Below are 19,733 nucleotides of genomic sequence, written 5' to 3'. Positions count from 1 at the left end.
ACAGCAACTACAACAATCATCCCAACAACAATAATAACCGCAACAACAACAACAATCAGAAGCAGCTATGCCAAAGGTGTGAAAAGTATCACTCGGGGTTCTGCACCAAATTTTGCAATAAGTGTAAAAGAAATGGTCATAGCGCGGTGAAGTGTGAGGTCTACGGACCAGGGGTTAATAGAACGAAAGGAACAAATGGTGTCGGAACGAGTAATGGTGGAGCAAGTAGTGTCGGAGCAAGTTATGCCAATGTAGTTTGTTATAAATGTGGAAAACCGGGCCACATTATTAGAAATTTCCCGAACCAGGAGAACACGAATGGACAAGGCCGCGGAAGAGTTTTCAATATTAATGCGGAAGAGGCACAGGAAGACCCGGAGCTTGTTACAGGTACGTTTCTTATTGACAATAAATCTGCTTACATTTTATTTGATTCGGGTGCGGATAGAAGCTATATGAGTAGAGATTTTTGTGCTAAATTAAGTTGTCCATTGACGCCTTTGGATAGTAAATTTTTACTCGAATTAGCAAATGGTAAATTAATTTCAGCAGATAATATATGTCGGAATCGAGAAATTAAACTGGTTAGCAAAACATTTAAGATTGACTTGATACCAGTAGAGTTAGGGAGTTTTGATGTGATAATCGGTATGGACTGGTTGAAAGAAGTGAAAGCAGAGATCGTTTGTTACAAAAATGCAATTCGCATTATACGAGAAAAAGGAAAACCCTTAATGGTGTACGGAGAAAAGAGCAACACGAAGCTACATCTTATTAGTAATTTGAAGGCACAAAAACTAATAAGAAAAGGTTGCTATGCTGTTCTAGCACACGTCGAGAAAGTACAAACTGAAGAAAAGAGCATCAATGATGTTCCCGTCGCAAAAGAATTTCCCGATGTATTTCCGAAAGAATTACCGGGATTACCCCCACATCGATCCGTTGAATTTCAAATAGATCTTGTACCAGGAGCTGCACCAATAGCTCGTGCTCCTTACAGACTCGACCCAGCGAGATGAAAGAACTGCAAAGCCAATAACAAGAACTTTTAGAACGTGGTTTCATTCGACCAAGCACATCACCGTGGGGAGCTCCTGTTTTGTTTGTCAAGAAGAAAGATGGTACATTCAGGTTGTGTATCGACTACCGAGAGTTGAACAAACTTACCATCAAGAACCGCTACCCACTACCGAGAATCGACGACTTATTTGATCAACTACAAGGCTCGTCTGTTTATTCAAAGATTGACTTACGTTCCGGGTATCATCAAATGCGGGTGAAAGAAGATGATATTCCAAAGACTGCTTTCAGAACACGTTACGGTCATTACGAGTTTATGGTCATACCGTTTGGTTTAACTAATGCACCAGCTGTGTTCATGGACCTTATGAACCGAGTGTGTGGACCAAACCTTGACAAGTTTGTTATTGTTTTCATTGATGACATACTTATTTACTCAAAGAATGACCAAGAACACGGTGAACATTTGAGAAAGGTGTTAGAAGTATTGAGGAAGGAAGAATTGTATGCTAAGTTTTCAAAGTGTGCATTTTGGTTGGAAGAAGTTCAATTCCTCGGTCACATAGTGAACAAAGAAGGTATTAAGGTGGATCCGACAAAGATAGAAACTGTTGAAAAGTGGGAAACCCCGAAAACTCCGAAACACATACGCCAGTTTTTAGGACTAGCTGGTTACTACAGAAGGTTCATCCAAGACTTTTCCAGAATAGCAAAACCCTTGACTGCATTAACGCATAAAGGGACGAAATTTGAATGGAATGATGAACAAGAGAAAGCGTTTCAGTTATTGAAGAAAAAGCTAACTACGGCACCTATATTGTCATTGCCTGAAGGGAATGATGATTTTGTGATTTATTGTGACGCATCAAAGCAAGGTCTCGGTTGTGTATTAATGCAACGAACGAAGGTGATTGCTTATGCGTCTAGACAATTGAAGATTCACGAACAAAATTATACGACACATGATTTGGAATTAGGCGCGGTTGTTTTTACATTAAAGACTTGGAGGCACTACTTATATGGGGTCAAAAGTATTATATATACCGACCACAAAAGTCTTCAACACATATTTAATCAGAAACAACTGAATATGAGGCAGCGTAGGTGGATTGAATTGTTGAATGATTACGATTTTGAGATTCGTTACCACCCGGGGAAGGCAAATGTGGTAGCCGATGCCTTGAGCAGGAAGGACAGAGAACCCATTCGAGTAAAATCTATGAATATAATGATTCATAATAACCATACTACTCAAATAAAGGAGGCGCAACAAGGAGTTTTAAAAGAGGGAAATTTAAAGGATGAAATACCCAAGGGATCGGAGAAGCATCTTAATATTCGGGAAGACGGAACCCGGTATAGGGCTGAAAGGATTTGGGTACCAAAATTTGGAGAAATGAGAGAAATGGTACTTAGAGAAGCTCATAAAACCAGATACTCAATACATCCTGGAACGGGGAAGATGTACAAGGATCTCAAGAAACATTTTTGGTGGCCGGGTATGAAAGCCGATATTGCTAAATATGTAGGAGAATGTTTGACGTGTTCTAAGGTCAAAACTGAGCATCAGAAACCATCAGGTCTACTTCAACAACCCAAAATCCCGGAATGGAAATTGGAAAACATTACCATGGATTTCATCACTAAATTGCCAAGGACTGCAAGTGGTTTTGATACTATTTGGGTAATAGTTAATCATCTCACCAAATCAGCACACTTCCTGCCAATAAGGGAAGATGACAAGATGGAGAAGTTAGCACGACTGTATTTGAAGGAAGTCGTCTCCAGACATGGAATACCAATCTCTATTATCTCTGATAGGGATGGTAGATTTATTTCAAGATTCTGGCAGACATTACAGCAAGCATTAGGAACTCGTCTAGACATGAGTACTGCCTATCATCCACAAACTGATGGGCAGAGCGAAAGGACGATACAAACGCTTGAAGACATGCTACGAGCATGTGTTATTGATTTCGGAAACAGTTGGGATCGACATCTACCGTTAGCAGAATTTTCCTACAACAACAGCTACCATTCAAGCATTGAGATGGCGCCGTTTGAAGCACTTTATGGTAGAAAGTGCAGGTCTTCGATTTGTTGGAGTGAAGTGGGGGATAGACAGATTACGGGTCCGGAGATTATACAAGAAACTACCAAGAAGATCATCCAAATTCAACAACGGTGGAAAACCGCCCAAAGTCGACAAAAGAGCTACGCTGACATTAAAAGAAAAGATATAGAATTTGAAATTGGAGAGATGGTCATGCTTAAAGTTGCACCTTGGAAAGGCGTTGTTCGATTTGGTAAACGAGGGAAATTAAATCCAAGGTATATTGGACCATTCAAGATTATTGATCGTGTCGGACCAGTAGCTTACCGACTTGAGTTACCTCAACAACTCGCGGCTGTACATAACACTTTCCACGTCTCGAATTTGAAGAAATGTTTTGCTAAAGAAGATCTCACTATTCCGTTAGATGAAATCCAAATCAACGAAAAACTTCAATTCATCGAAGAACCCGTCGAAATAATGGATCGTGAGGTTAAAAGACTTAAGCAAAACAAGATACCAATTGTTAAGGTTCGATGGAATGCTCGTAGAGGACCCGAGTTCACCTGGGAGTGTGAAGATCAGATGAAGAAGAAATACCCGCATCTATTTCCAGAAGATTCGTCAACACCTTCAACAGCTTAAAATTTCGGGACGAAATTTATTTAACGGGTAGGTACTGTAGTGACCCGAACTTTTCCATGTTTATATATATTAATTGAGATTGATATTTACATGATTAAATGTTTCCAACATGTTAAGCAATCAAACTTGTTAAGACTTGATTAATTGAAATATGTTTCATATAGACAATTGACCACCCAAGTTGACCGGTGATTCACGAACGTTAAAACTTGTAAAAACTATATGATGACATATATATGGATATATATATAGTTAACATGATACTATGATAAGTAAACATATCATTAAGTATATTAACAATGAACTACATATGTAAAAACAAGACTACTAACTTAATGATTTTTAAACGAGACATATATGTAACGATTATCATTGTAAAGACATTTAATGTATATATATCATATTAAGAGATATTAATACATGATAATATCATGATAATATAATAATTTAAAATCTCATTTGATATTATAAACATTGGGTTAACAACATTTAACAAGATCGTTAACCTAAAGGTTTCAAAACAACACTTACATGTAACGACTAACGATGACTTAACGACTCAGTTAAAATGTATATACATGTAGTGTTTTAATATGTATTTATACACTTTTTAAAGACTTTAATACACTTATCAAAATACTTCTACTTAACAAAAATGCTTACAATTACATCCTCGTTCAGTTTCATCAACAATTCTACTCGTATGCACCCGTATTCGTACTCGTACAATACACAGCTTTTAGATGTATGTACTATTGGTATATACACTCCAATGATCAGCTCTTAGCAGCCCATGTGAGTTACCTAACACATGTGGGAACCATCATTTGGCAACTAGCATGAAATATCTCATAAAATTACAAAAATATGAGTAATCATTCATGACTTATTTACATGAAAACAAAATTACATATCCTTTATATCTAATCCATACACCAACGACTAAAAACACCTACAAACACTTTCATTCTTCAATCTTCTTCATCTAATTGATCTCTCTCAAGTTCTATCCTCAAGTTCTAAGTGTTCTTCATATATTCTACAAGTTCTTGTTACATAAAATCAAGAATACTTTCAAGTTTGCTAGCTCACTTCCAATCTTGTAAGGTGATCATCCAACCTCAAGAAATCTTTGTTTCTTACAGTAGGTTATCATTCTAATACAAGGTAATAATCATATTCAAACTTTGGTTCAATTTCTATAACTATAACAATCTTATTTCAAGTGATGATCTACTTGAACTTGTTTTCGTGTCATGATTCTGCTTCAAGAACTTCGAGCCATCCAAGGATCTGTTGAAGCTAGATCCATTTTTAACTTTTCCAGTAGGTTTATCCAAGAAACTTAAGATAGTAATGATGTTCATAACATCATTCAATTCATACATATAAAGCTATCTTATTCGAAGGTTTAAACTTGTAATCACTAGAACATAGTTTAGTTAATTCTAAACTTGTTCGCAAACAAAAGTTAATCCTTCTAACTTGACTTTTAAAATCAACTAAACATATGTTATATATCTATATGATATGCTAACTTAATGATTTAAAACATGGAGACACGAAAAACACTGTAAAATCGGATTTACGCCGTCGTAGTAACACCGCGGGCTGTTTTGGGTTAGTTAATTAAAAACTATGATAAACTTTGATTTAAAAGTTGTTATTCTGATAAAATGATTTTTATTATGAACATGAAACTATATCCAAAAATTATGGTTAAACTCAAAGTGGAAGTATGTTTTCTAAAATGGTCATCTAGACGTCGTTCTTTCGACTGAAATGACTACCTTTACAAAAACGACTTGTAACTTATTTTTCCAACTATAAACCTATACTTTTTCTGTTTAGATTCATAAAATAGAGTTCAATATGAAACCATAGCAATTTGATTCACTCAAAACGGATTTAAAATGAAGAAGTTATGGGTAAAACAAGATTGGATAATTTTTCTCATTTTAGCTACGTGAAAATTTGTAACAAATCTATTCCAACCATAACTTAATCAACTTGTATTGTATATTATATAATCTTGAGATACCATAGACACGTATACAATGTTTCGACCTATCATGTCGACACATCTATATATATTTCGGAACAACCATAGACACTCTATATGTGAATGTTGGAGTTAGCTATACAGGGTTGAGGTTGATTCCAAAATATATATAGTTTGAGTTGTGATCAATACTGAGATACGTATACACTGCGTCGTGGATTGATTCAAGATAATATTTATCGATTTATTTCTGTACATCTAACTGTGGACAACTAGTTGTAGGTTACTAACGAGGACAGCTGACTTAATAAACTTAAAACATCAAAATATATTAAAAGTGTTGTAAATATATTTTGAACATACTTTGATATATATGTATATATTGTTATAGGTTCGTGAATCAACCAGTGGCCAAGTCTTACTTCCCGACGAAGTAAAAATCTGTGAAAGTGAGTTATAGTCCCACTTTTAAAATCTAATATTTTTGGGATGAGAATACATGCAGGTTTTATAAATGATTTACAAAATAGACACAAGTACATGAAACTACATTCTATGGTTGAATTATCGAAATCGAATATGCCCCTTTTTATTAAGTCTGGTAATCTAAGAATTAGGGAACAGACACCCTAATTGACGCGAATCCTAAAGATAGATCTATTGGGCCTAATAAACCCCATCCAAAGTACCGGATGCTTTAGTACTTCGAAATTTATATCATATCCGAAGGGTGTCCCGGAATGATGGGGATATTCTTATATATGCATCTTGTTAATGTCAGTTACCAGGTGTTCACCATATGAATGATTTTTATCTCTATGTATGGGGTGTGTATTGAAATATGAAATCTAGTGGTCTATTATTATGATTTGATATATATAGGTTAAACCTATAACTCACCAACATTTTTGTTGACGTTTTAAGCATGTTTATTCTCAGGTGATTATTAAGAGCTTCCGCTGTCGCATACTTAAATAAGGACGAGATTTGGAGTCCATGCTTGTATGATATTGTATAAAAACTGCATTCAAGAAACTTATTTTGTTGTAACATATTTGTATTGTAAACCATTATGTAATGGTCGTGTGTAAACAGGATATTTTAGATTATCATTATTTGATAATCTACGTAAAGCTTTTTAAACCTTTATTGATGAAATAAAGGTTATGGTTTGTTTTAAAATGAATGAAGTCTTTGAAATACGTCTCATATAGAGGTCAAAACCTCGCAACGAAATCAATTAATATGGAACGTTTTTAATCAATAAGAACGGGACATTTCAGTATGTCTGACCACTTATTCGAAAAGTGTATGGACCTCGACCCCGGTTTACAGAATGATCTATCCTTGCCCCAAAAGATGTGAAAGAAAACATACTGTTATAAATCCGTATCTGTTCTCTAAATTTGGCAGTTCCAGGTTCATTGTAGTCGAGTAGCATTTTCAGAAGTGGAGGGGGATCCTTCAATTTTAGGAGCAGAACCTTCCCATTTTGGCAACACATGGAGAATAGGGGATTGTAAGTGTTTTTAGGTTTGTTGTTCCTCTCTTCATACCACATCGTTGCGTTACAGTTGCGACATTAGTTCTGAAGGGCCGAGATTATGATAAGAGACGGTTGAACCTGGTAAAGTAATAAAACATAATTTTAGATGGGTAGGGTAAATATATAGTAAAACTTTTATGTGTGCTGGACATATATTTTAAGCAATGCTATGTATATGTTATCCGCTTTTCAGTTAAAGTAAGTTAATCTGGAACATGTATTATGAGGCTTGATTACCATTGCGTATAATATAAAGTGTTTGATAATTCAAACGGGGCCTAGTGGAATGGGGAGGCTAAGACAATGACAGAAGTTTCCAATTGTATCTAATCAGTTATAATTAGGGTGTGACTGTACAGGGTTTAGCAGCGTAAGCACATAAATATGACTACGGGGACGAAGCCTGTTTTTAGTGAGGAAAAAATGTGGGGAAATAAATAGAACAGGTAAAGTAACCTGATGAATTTGATGCGATCTTCACAGCTATTTTCCAGCGACATGCCTTCCGTGTAGATGCTAGAGCTCACAAATAAAAATGGAAATGGTTAAACATAGTTCATATTTTTAATAAGGCAGGCTTTTAAATCTGGTCAACAATGTTACCTTGAAACTTGATATGCACAGTTTATATTGCAAGTGATAGCCAATTATTGGCCACAAATTTCTAGAGTGCTAACATTACCAAAGCCGGAAGACGAAGGTGTAAATTTAAAATCTTAGAGCAAAGCATAGGTTTCGTTTATCATAACGTGCATGCTTGTAAGTGAATATTTATGAGATTAAGATTAAGTTGTCTATTTCAATGTAACAGTGATTTGTATAACTAATGACAAAAGGGAAAGTAACCTGATGAGTTTGATGAGTTCTTTGTGACACATGGATGGGTGCTTAACATTGGACCGGATCTGATGCAGGGTGTATCATTTAATTTCATAACATAATATGTCTGGACTTTCCCATTAGCTATAGTTGCTGTTGATGTGTAAATTGTTATAGGACCATTTAATAGGTCTGCGAAGCCTGCGTGTTCCATAGTACCTGCTAATTACAAATTTGTAAAGAGAGTGTAGTAACCCGTCCTAATCCACCTGGATGAAATCATCAACATTTGGTCCCATTGCGATGATCGACTCCAAGTAATGTCCTTAAATTGAGCAAATGCACAGCGGAAGACTTAATTCATACCTGAGAATAAACATGCTTTAAAGTGTCAACCAAAAGGTTGGTGAGTTCATAGGTTTATCATAACAATCATTTCAATATGTTAATAGACCACAAGATTTCATATTCATAAACATTTTAATAAAAATATTCTAAGTGGTTGAGCACTTGGTAACCATACTTAACATTTAATCAACGTCGCATATTCCCTTTATTATGAAATCTCACTACACCGTACCAAGTGTAGCCTACAAAACGAAGTACTGTGCAACCGTTGAATACTGTTCGTCCAGTCCGGTTGAGGTTGTCAGGCCCGATAGATCTATCAACAGGATTCTCGTTTACAATACCCATGTAAATAGTAGTTACCAAGCTACAGGGAAGTATGCCAGTGGTACAACTCAACGTAGAATGCATTTTAAGTACTTGTGTCTATTTCGTAAACATTTATAAAAGCAGCGCATGTATTCTCAGCCCAAAAATATATATTGCAAAAGCAATTAAAAAGGGAGCAAATGAAACTCACCATACTGTATTTTGTAGTAAAAATACATAAGACGACATTTGAACAAGTATAGGGTTGACCTCGGATTCACGAACCTATATCATGTATATATGTATTAACACATATCCCATTTAATCAACTGAGTTTATTTATATTATATAATGTATTAGGATTAATATCTTTATATATGTATATAGGATTACATTAAAATATGTTTTTATATAACTAATACTTTATTTGGTGAAATAATATTTATAGTAATAATAATATTAATAATAATAACAAATAATTGTAGTGATAGTAAAAATAATGATAATAATTTATACAATCTTGATAATGATAATATTAATAATAATAATGTTAAAAATAATAGTATTGTTAATAAAAATGTTAATACTTACAATACTACTAATAATGATAATACTAATAATAATTTTTAATAAAAGTACTAATTTTAATAAGAATGATAGTTTTTATTAATATGATACTTTTAATAAATATGATACTTTTAATGATACTTTTAATGATAATAATAATATTAATAATAATAATAATAATAATAATAATAATAATAATAATAATAATAATAATAATAATAAAAATAATAATAATAATAATAATAATAATAATAATAACCATGTTATTAATAACAGATTAATTGTTATACCATTCAAGTAGTCGAGCAAAGGAAAAATGAATGTGCATTTTGTCGATCGTCATGGTGTTCTCTATTAATCATCAATAGCGAACAACATAGAACCATCGAAGCATATCATGATCATATCATCATATCGTTTTCAACCATCAAAATCATCATTTTCATTTTCATCCTAACTTATATCTTCATCTAACCATAATCATCACTATATCCTATATCGATTTCCATTTTTATATTTTTCTTTTCGGCCCAACAACAAAACAATACACGGCCCAACTAGTTCACAGCCCAATCCTAATCATAACTGTAATTCTTGGCCCAAATAAAAATCCCATATAGTATAACATATTATGGCCCAGTAGAACTAGTATCTTGGCCCGATCAGTTTGGTAAATAAATAAGGAATCTGTTGCTAATAAATCGTTGGATTGGGAAATCACTTTACGTCTGAACCCCACCTCATATTCCAATAACAATATTATACAAAAAAGATAATAGCTGGAAAGGCAACCTTTATCATTTATATTCATTATCCACTTTAATTTGCTGAGTTTAGGGAAAAATGCATCGGTGGTTTAGGTGTTAACGGCTGCAAGAGCAGCAGTACAACAGCAGGAAACGAGCTGTAACAGGTGGTGTTACTCGCGACAGAAACAGTATTACATGGTGGTATTTGGTGGTGGGTCTTGTGATCGAAATCAGTAGTCGAAGATGTGTTTTTGAGGCACGTTTGGGCTGCCAATTAGCAGTAGGAGAAGTAGCAAGATAGCCGTAATTTGTTGAATTTTGGGCTGCTATTTTCGGGCAGGAACAGACGGACAGGAACAACAGCGATAGCAAACATGCAGGTGGCTCGTCATGGGTGGTTTCCGACTTAACAGTGGACCAGATGGTGCATGAGTTGAACCAGAATAATGATGTGATAGCTGTAATGTAAATAGTGGCAGTTTAATGGTTGGGATCATGGGGTTTTAGTCGAGCAACAGTAGCAGTTTATATGGGTGTGATTTGTTGGGTGAAGGTGATTTAAAAAGGGTGGTGGTGGTTCTCGTTAAACATAACAACCGAAGGTGGTCGATGGTTGCGGGTTGTGGTTGATTGCAACAGAACATGCGAGAATTAATGGTTGTGGTGGTGATGTAGAGTGGCGTCCATGGTGGTGATCAATGTGTCGGGATGGAAGAGGGTGTTGGGTTCTCGATGGAAATTGTCGCCGGTGGTTATGGAGGTTGATGGGTGGTGATACATGATGGAAGGTTGGCGGTTGGAGGTGGTATTGTTGTATATGACTAGCAAAGAGAGAAGAGAATAACTTCGATGGTTACAGTTTAGAAGTATAATAGCAAATGATTTTCGACTAGGAAGTAGCCAAAGGTGATGTTCTTGGTTTTTCATTATTAATAACAATAGATAGTTTGAGAAAGTCTTAATGAGATGATGTCAAGTGGTGGTGAAAAGGATGGTGGAGATGAGCCAAAGGTGGTGATCAAAATACTACATGTTGAACAATTGTGTGTGTGGGTATGTTGTCATATTTCATTCACTGAAACAACGAGTATGTATATTTATATAATATGTGGTGTTAACTATCAACAAACAAAACAAAAATAAAAGACAAGAAGGAGTGTGATATTAATTAATTTTTCTGCACATGCATATCACTTTAATAACACGGGATACACAGTATCCTCTTTTGTAATTTAACTACCGACACCGTAACCCGGACTAAATTTCGTAGTCCGTTGTTAATTCAATGACCGATAAAATTTCTCAGAAAAATCCTAAATTTTTATAGTGACTATCTTTATTTATTTTAGTCATTATGGTATAAAATTTGATCATTAACTATTAAATAAAATTTACATTAATTATTCACTCCCAACCTCAAGTAAAATATAAAAAGTTTTAAAATTCAACGAATAGTTCCTAAATGCACTTTTAATAAGCCTATAATTTGTAAAACTCATTTTCGGCTAACCGTTTATTTTAAAATTACATAAGTTTCTTTTTAACTCGTTTACTGTTAATCAAATAACAATTGAATGTTACTTTCGTTCACTAAATAACTTCGAAATCACAAAATATATATTCTATATACTTTACTTATAAATATATACTCTTTAAATAATAATTATTATATATTATTATTATTTTACAATATTAATTATAACAATTACAATATATAATATTTCATATTATTATGTATATTAGATTTATGCATATCTATTTACAATTAATCGTATCGTGAGTCGTCGGGAACAGTCGAAGGTCAACAGTTCAAAATTTTTGAGATCTAACCTAACAGACTTTTCTTATTGCGTTGAAAATAGTAAAATCGTATTGAGAGTTTAGTTTAAAATTAGTCGAAATTTTCCGGGTCGTGACAAAGAGCATGCGAAAAGGTAAATAATTATATGAAGTTATAAGGGCCAAACAACATACCTTTGGAGATCCTGCAGATGTTGATGGAATATCAGGTGGGAGGATGTTATAGGTAGGGTGTGAATGTTGCAGGAGCAGGAACTCTTGGTTATAACATGATGGGAACATGAAGGGGTGCTACAATAAATGAAATGAACATCAAGGAATTTGTTTAGAATGTCAAAAGATGTGTGTGTGTATATATATATATATATATATATATATATATATATATATATATATATATATATGTGTGTGTGTGTGTGTGTGTGTGTGTATGCATTGTATGACACCATCAGTAATATATATATATATATATATATATATATATATATATATATATATATATATATATATATATATATATATATATGTATATATATATATATATATATATATATATATATATATATATATATATATATATATATATATATATGTATATAGATGTGTGTGTATGTGTATGTATGGAGTGGATGACATCAACAACAAATAAACACAAAACTATTATATTTTATTCTATTAACAAATGACCCATTCCTGACCCACATGGCTGAAAGAGTTTTTAAAAAAAAAACCCTAGAAAGTTGTATGGCCAGAGGCTGTGTACACGTGTGAAACGACAAATTGGGCTTAAAGTATATTTATACGTATATGTGTCTGCGTATGAGTGGATAGTCTGTACATGTATATTATACAGCCGCGTATCTGTGTACACGTAAACATGCCAAGGGAAGTACGTATATACATGTATGCCCGCGTGTGTTCGCGGTTGCAGAAAAGTGGACAACCATTTAAAGAGGGTCTAGTGATAAGTAGAAGATGGCTAAAGTGTAAGTAACAAATGCAATAAGTCATAGTGATACTTGGCAAGAATAATTGGGAGAAACTGCTGATCCCTTTAAAAAATTAAAAAAACTAACCTGAGCATAAACCACCATTTTACAACTACTCTAGATATGTATATATATGTACAATTGCTTAATAATATCCATCCATTTACACATATATGTTGCAAGGAAAAAGAGGGGACTTGTAATAGCTCTAATATAGATGAACATCATGGTAACGCAAGACTTATTCGCAAAAACTGGTGCAATTTTATTAAACGTGCAGCACATACACATGGAAAACAGAATGCAAACAAACCATGTTTGGAAAGCTAACACGACAAAAGCAACAACTCAACAGGGTGAGTAGTTTATTCATGAACAAAGCAAAACCTAATTTTTGGGCGACACACTCTCATTCACATTCTGGTCCTCTTCTCCAATAGCACTTTCATCATCTGAGTCGCTTGTAACCACAAACCTAAACAGCAGCATAAATGGTGTAAGTAAGAATTGTCCCAGGTGTTAAACGGAATATGTATGCATATATATATATATATATATATATATATATATATATATATATATATATATATATATATATATATATATACACACACATATATATATACACATATATATATATATACATAAATAAAAACATACATAAATTAGTTAATACATACATACATGCATACATATATACACACACACACATACACACATACATATATATATATATATATATATATATATATATATATATATATATATATATACATGAGCGTGTTGTTGGGACATAGGGAGGCAGAAATAGATAATAAAGTGCCTAGTTTACTTTTGCCACAGGAACGCTCTAAATGTTTCGCGGGTGTTGGGATCCCAATGGTTTGTTTTTGCCCTTTGGGGGTCGAGGACGCCGGAGCAAGGGTGACTGTCGATGGAGAGGACTTAGTAGGTATAGTTGGTTTCGAAGTAGGTGGAAGGGGGTGGTTCGTTGGATCAGAGTCTGGTGCATATACTTTTATACAGTTGAAACTCTCATATGTGCCTTGATCATAGTAGGACGTTGCTTTCAACAGGACCACTCTTGTGGTGCCTACCAAGTTAGTGAGTGCATTAGGCAAGACGGTGTTACAGGTTTCCTGAACAAAGTGAGACACGTAAGTTGGATTGTTAGATACGGCCTAAATTTGTAAATAGAGGTTCGTACCGCATTGACCTCAGCTAACAGAGCCTTTGCAGTGGTTTGGGTTACAGCCTCAGCAGTCTCATCAAAGAGGACCATGACCATTGTGGCTATATCGTCTCTGACATCGCATATGACGCGGAACCTTTGAAAGTGGATTGCATGGAAAATTTAGTGGCAAAAGAGTTTACTGTATAAAGGAAAACCACATTTTCATAGGAATTTATATGAGAGGGTTATGGCCCAAATACCTGGTGATTGGTTCGGGGACGTTGTCATTACAGGATTCGCACCAATGTTGGCCAAACCTCCTATCAAATCCCTTCCTCGCTTTGCAGACGCTGCAAGTGTTGTAGTACCAATAGTTTTTCATGCGGATGTTTTGAATCTCCACTGTGCACTTAAATACATCGATCGTCTAAGTGGGGAAGGAAAACAATTGGACGCTAGTTAGTGGGATATGATGCAATGGAGTGTAAGATGGGAACGAATGGAAGGCTACACTTACAATTTTTTTTTCACTTTACGCGCCATATCCAGGAGCTCGCGAAGAGTTCCATCCTTTGGCGGCGGGAGTTGCCAACCAGGAGCAAAAGGCTCGACAGCTATGGGCAATTCAATGCCACTGCAAAAAAAGGACAGGTGCACATGACAACCCATATTTAAATATGAAAAATGTATGTAATAAACCTTAGAATAGAATGAAATATAGAAATAGTTACTATGTAGAAAACCTCATTCTTTCCTTGAAGTCGATAAGGGTAGGGACCTCAGCGTTGTCGATAATAAGCGTTGTTGACGTGCTAGAGAGTGAGAGGATACCTGCCAAGCACATTGTTTAAAATTAGTAACATATAAAGCAGATAGCTAGCATGCCCAATTGGTCACTGGTACGCATACCGTTGAACCCCTTTTTCACCGACACAGAAGTCAAGATGATGTAGTAATAGGCGGGGGCTGCAGGTTGTCTTTTAAGGAAAGAGTCACCTAAGTCGCCCCATAGTGTCGTCCTTATCGTGTTACCCCTGGAGACCCAAAGAAGGTTAGCACACGAATCATGTCTAAAAATAAACGTATACATAAAACTTAAATGAACGGAGATAGTTGGATAAGATATTTACCGTTCATTTCCCAGGTCAAACTCTAGGATTGCTCTGGCAGATTCCCACAGGGGGTCTAGTGGCATTCACAGCATACCCGACAACGTCTAAGCAAATAATGATGCATTAGCTATTCAGGTCAAAGTAATTAGGGGATGCAAATAAATAACACAAACAATTGCAGAAAATCAGACCTACAACAAATTTTCCCAAAGTAGGTTGCAAGTCTTCGATTTGAATACAGTTGAAGGGATGTCGGGTGAATGTGCTTGCATCAGCATTTGGCTGTTTCCTCAACAATGTGGATCCATTAAGCTCAATCATCAGGGCATTGTCTTTGAAAATACGATAGTCATCTCAATTCGATATGACATCAAAGTTTTTAAGCAAGTAAACAAAGCCATCCTTAAGCTGTGGAATGAAGTGGCGGGCCACATTACTTTTAGCAGTTAATTATATCACATTCCCCTGAGGTATATGTGTGACCAAGATCATACACATGACAAAGAATAAGGCAATTAATACAATTGACAAATCAGCCTAATAAAAACTATTCAAGCAATATTTGGCTAGTTATCCTAAATTTGAATTAATGAGAAAATGAGTTTATAATTGTATTCCTTTTCATCTAAAGCTATGAATTCGGTCACCAAATACTTGCCATAAATTGTATGTGTATCCCAACTTCTTCATATCATAACCTGCACCTGGGATTGCTTCCCTAATTCAAGCTCACTCAGAAACACATATGTTTTGGTTTCAACAGCAGATGTGGATGGTGTCTTGTTCTGAGCCATTGTAAGGAAATATGATATTTTGGTTGATACACATAACAATAACACAGGACACTTGAATTTATAATCATCAATGCATGCACCCTATACGGAATCCTAACCATCCCTCCAATTGGGTGATTGAATTGAAATGGAAGTTACAAAACCGAAAACTTTGCTTGCAACCTGGAATGTGAAGGTGAAGTAAATCAATTGAATTTCATGAATACGAATTAAATTGTTGTATACAGCGAACAATTAAAGATCCAGTAATTGGGTAAATTGAAAAGTTTTAGCAACCGCCAGTTACCTACATCGACAAATAGAGGGAAAAGGGAAGAGAATGAGGGTAACGTGTGGGATGAGAGGATGGGAATTAGGGTTGGGCTGAGTCACAAGAAGAGGAAAGGGAAGGGATATCGACGATTGAATTAAGGAGGGTAGGTGGTTAGAATCAAAAACATATATACGGATCATATACGGATAAAGTAAGTGGACCCCACTCCATATGCATGTACGTTAGCGTTCATCAATTTAACCGGGGTATTTTTTTGGGTTTTTTTCATTATTAAATATAACTCAATTATTTAATTACAAAAAAATATTTTTTCTTTACTTTAAAATCAGAATTTACAATTTATATTTGCCTCATTTATGAAGATGGGAGTCAGTTTTTAATTATATATAGATATATATAAATTGGGTTGAATACCATTATATGTTCATTATATGTCTTAATATATATAATTGATATAGGTTCATGAATCCAAGGCCAACCCTGCATTGTTCAGCTGTTCTATGTTGTCATATATATTTTTACTGCAAAATACAGTATAGTGAGTTTCATTACTCCCTTTTTATATATATTTTTGGGACTGAGAATACATGCGCTAATTTTATTAATGTTTTACGAAATAGACACAAGTGATCAAAAACTACATTCTATGGCTGGATTATGAATATTGAATATCACCCCTTTTTAGCTTGGTAACCTAATAATTAGGAAACGGGTATGGCCCCTAATTGACGCGAATCCTAAAGATAGATCTATGGACCTCGACAAGTCCCATCCGGGGTACGGATGCTTTAGTACTTCGAGATTATTATTATTATACAGACGAGAGGTTCTGTTTGGGGATATTCTATGCATTAAAGTTAAGTCGGTTATCAAGCGTTCACCATATGAATAATTTTTAATTTGCGGGTTACGCGTGTTATTTTGTACATGGGTTACGTGTACAATTAATTATATGAAATCTTGTGGTCTATTAAAATGATGGAAATGAATTTTTATGATAAACTAATGAACACACCAACCTTTTGGTTGACACTTGAAATCATGTTTATTCTCAGGTTTGAAAGAAATCTTTCGCTGTGCATTTGCTCATTTAGAGATATTACTTGGAGTCATTCATGACATATTTCAAAAGACGTTGCATTCGAGTCATTGAGTTCAACAAGATTACTATTAAGTCATTTATAATTTGGATATATTATGAAAGGGTATGCATGCCGTCAACTTTTGATGTAATGAAAGTTTATCTTTTAAAAACGAATGCAATGTTTGTAAAATGTATCATATAGAGGTCAAGTACCTCACGATGTAATCAACTATTGTGAATTGTTTATAATCGGTATGAACGGGGCATTTCAGTTGGTATCAGAGCGGTGGTCTTAGCAAACCAGGTCTTGCATTAGTGTGTCTAACTGATAGTTGTTTGGATGCATTAGTGAGTCTAGACTTCGACCGTGTCAGCATGTCAAAAGTTTTGCTTATCATTTCATGTCAAAAATTACCTACTTATCATTCTTAGTCTAGACACATCTTACTGCATTGATTGCATGAATAGTGTATAGACAAAATTCATATCTTAGTGTATCTGTTAATCCATATTTTAGTGTATCTGTTACTGTAAACTTTGCCCGTCAGTTCCGAAAAATCCTCCGTAACTTATGAGATTTTGGAATATCAAACTAAGTCCTATAATCTATTGCATATCGAAAATAAATTCCCTGATCTCACCAGATGGATCCCTCAACCAGTTCGAGTCCTTCGGATTCTGATAAGCTATTCCGATAGTCGTTCCGACCGCTATTCTGATATGGATATTCACCTAAGCTCCGAAAGCAGCGTAACCGGAATTGATCAGCCAATTAGCCATAACCTATTTTGGACGAAATGGGGATGAGTTCGTAGTCGACTTAATTAATGGAGACGAGAAGAAGGCGATCCTTTCCATTAACCAAATTCACCTCTTAGCGAAGAACCTGTTCATTATACTATTTTCTCTCTCATTTCCAGAGTATCTCGCCACGATTATATTCTATCTAAAATTCTAAACCTTATTCATTCTCTCGTTCCGACCGACAATCATCCCGGAATAATATAAGAAATCAACAAACTTCGTGCTCGAATAATCAATTTGGAGAATATGGTGCAAAATTTACCAGCTTCAGCAACATCATCGGCATCAACAGTACCATCAATAAATAGCACCAGTACCATCAATAATTCATGCCTCAACATTTCATTTTGTACCTCGAGTATAATCATCGTTCTACGTATCGTTCTACATCAATTATCTTCGTTCTTCATGGCGATTATATAATCTCTAATGTTTTAGAGATTATGTACTCTAGTTCTATCCGTAAATCAGATAAGTTTAATATCATATTAACTCATTAAATCCATGATTACATCTGAAGAAAATATATATGTATATATGTTTTCATAAAGATTGTGATTAAAAATTCTTTTGTACAAACTGTTAATGATAAAATTATTTTAACGGGTAGGTAATACTCGAGGAATATTTAGATTTCACATTAACAAGTTACACTGTATATTCTTCGAATCTGATTCAACAGTCAATTACTATCCTGCTCACATCCACAGATATACGAATCCGTTCACCACAGAATAACCATTTTCATTCTATTTCATATTTGGATTTTGACTTATCAGAATCCAACAAGTGGCATAATGATTGGACAAAATAAAATTTGTTAGAAACAAACAAATTAACTATAAGAAATTTTGTTAAGAATTCACGCTAACAAAATCCTAGCTAACTGTTCCTAGCTAACAGTTAATTCCTTATTACATTTATTTATCGCAATTTTAATTCTCGCAATTTTATTTATCGTCATTTAATTTCTGTTATTTATTTTACGCACTTTATTTATCGTCATTTAAATACTGTTATTTATGCATTTTAAATATCGGGACACGTATACAAGATTTTGACATATCATATCGACGCATCTATATATATTATTTGGAATAACTATAGACACTCTATATGCAGTAATGCTTGAGTTAGCTATACAGGGTTGATGTTGATTCTAAAATAATATATATACTTTGAGTTGTGATTGAGTCTGTGACATGTATATAATGGGTCACGATACGTATTAATTAATTCGAATATAATACATTAAACTATATATAAATTATTGAACTGCTAACTGTGGACTGCTAACTGTGGACTACCAACATTGGACAATTAAAATGAATTAAAATATTGATTATGACATATGAAACTAAACATTGCTTCAAGTTTGCCACTTGACTTCATCTTAAACCTCATTTGTATCTTGACGATTACAATCTGCGTTCAAACCTTTTATGATTCTTGAAAACACCTCAATCTAGAGGATGAACCAAATGCACTTCATCTACGGAAGGAAAGATTTATGCATATAGTTATGCACCTGAAAAACTCTCGAAACCAAAGTAAAAGTTTAACACATATCTGCGTCAAATCCTTTGGCATTTATTAGCAAAAATAACCATGCGAATCCTTTTCAAAGTAGCAAATTCTGTCACA

General features: G+C 34.4%; 1 protein-coding gene across 1 annotated transcript; it reads right to left on the bottom strand.

The window, feature by feature from the left end:
* Positions 1-13,234: 13,234 nt before the first annotated feature.
* Positions 13,235-15,927, bottom strand: LOC139841353 (uncharacterized). The gene is made up of 10 exons (XM_071831575.1): positions 15,832-15,927; positions 15,325-15,415; positions 15,152-15,206; positions 14,931-15,055; positions 14,765-14,852; positions 14,539-14,655; positions 14,282-14,371; positions 14,055-14,175; positions 13,742-13,986; positions 13,235-13,322 (listed from the first exon to the last, which is right to left on the bottom strand). The coding sequence occupies exons 1-10, from the start codon at positions 15,925-15,927 to the stop codon at positions 13,235-13,237; spliced, it is 1,116 nt and encodes a 371-aa protein (XP_071687676.1).
* Between the last annotated feature and the right edge of the window lie 3,806 nt (positions 15,928-19,733).

Source organism: Rutidosis leptorrhynchoides, chromosome 4, assembly GCF_046630445.1.
Source record: "Rutidosis leptorrhynchoides isolate AG116_Rl617_1_P2 chromosome 4, CSIRO_AGI_Rlap_v1, whole genome shotgun sequence".
Lineage (NCBI taxonomy): Eukaryota > Viridiplantae > Streptophyta > Magnoliopsida > Asterales > Asteraceae > Rutidosis > Rutidosis leptorrhynchoides.
The sequence above is the reverse complement of the archived record's forward strand: the minus strand, read 5'-3'. Positions and strand labels throughout refer to the sequence as shown.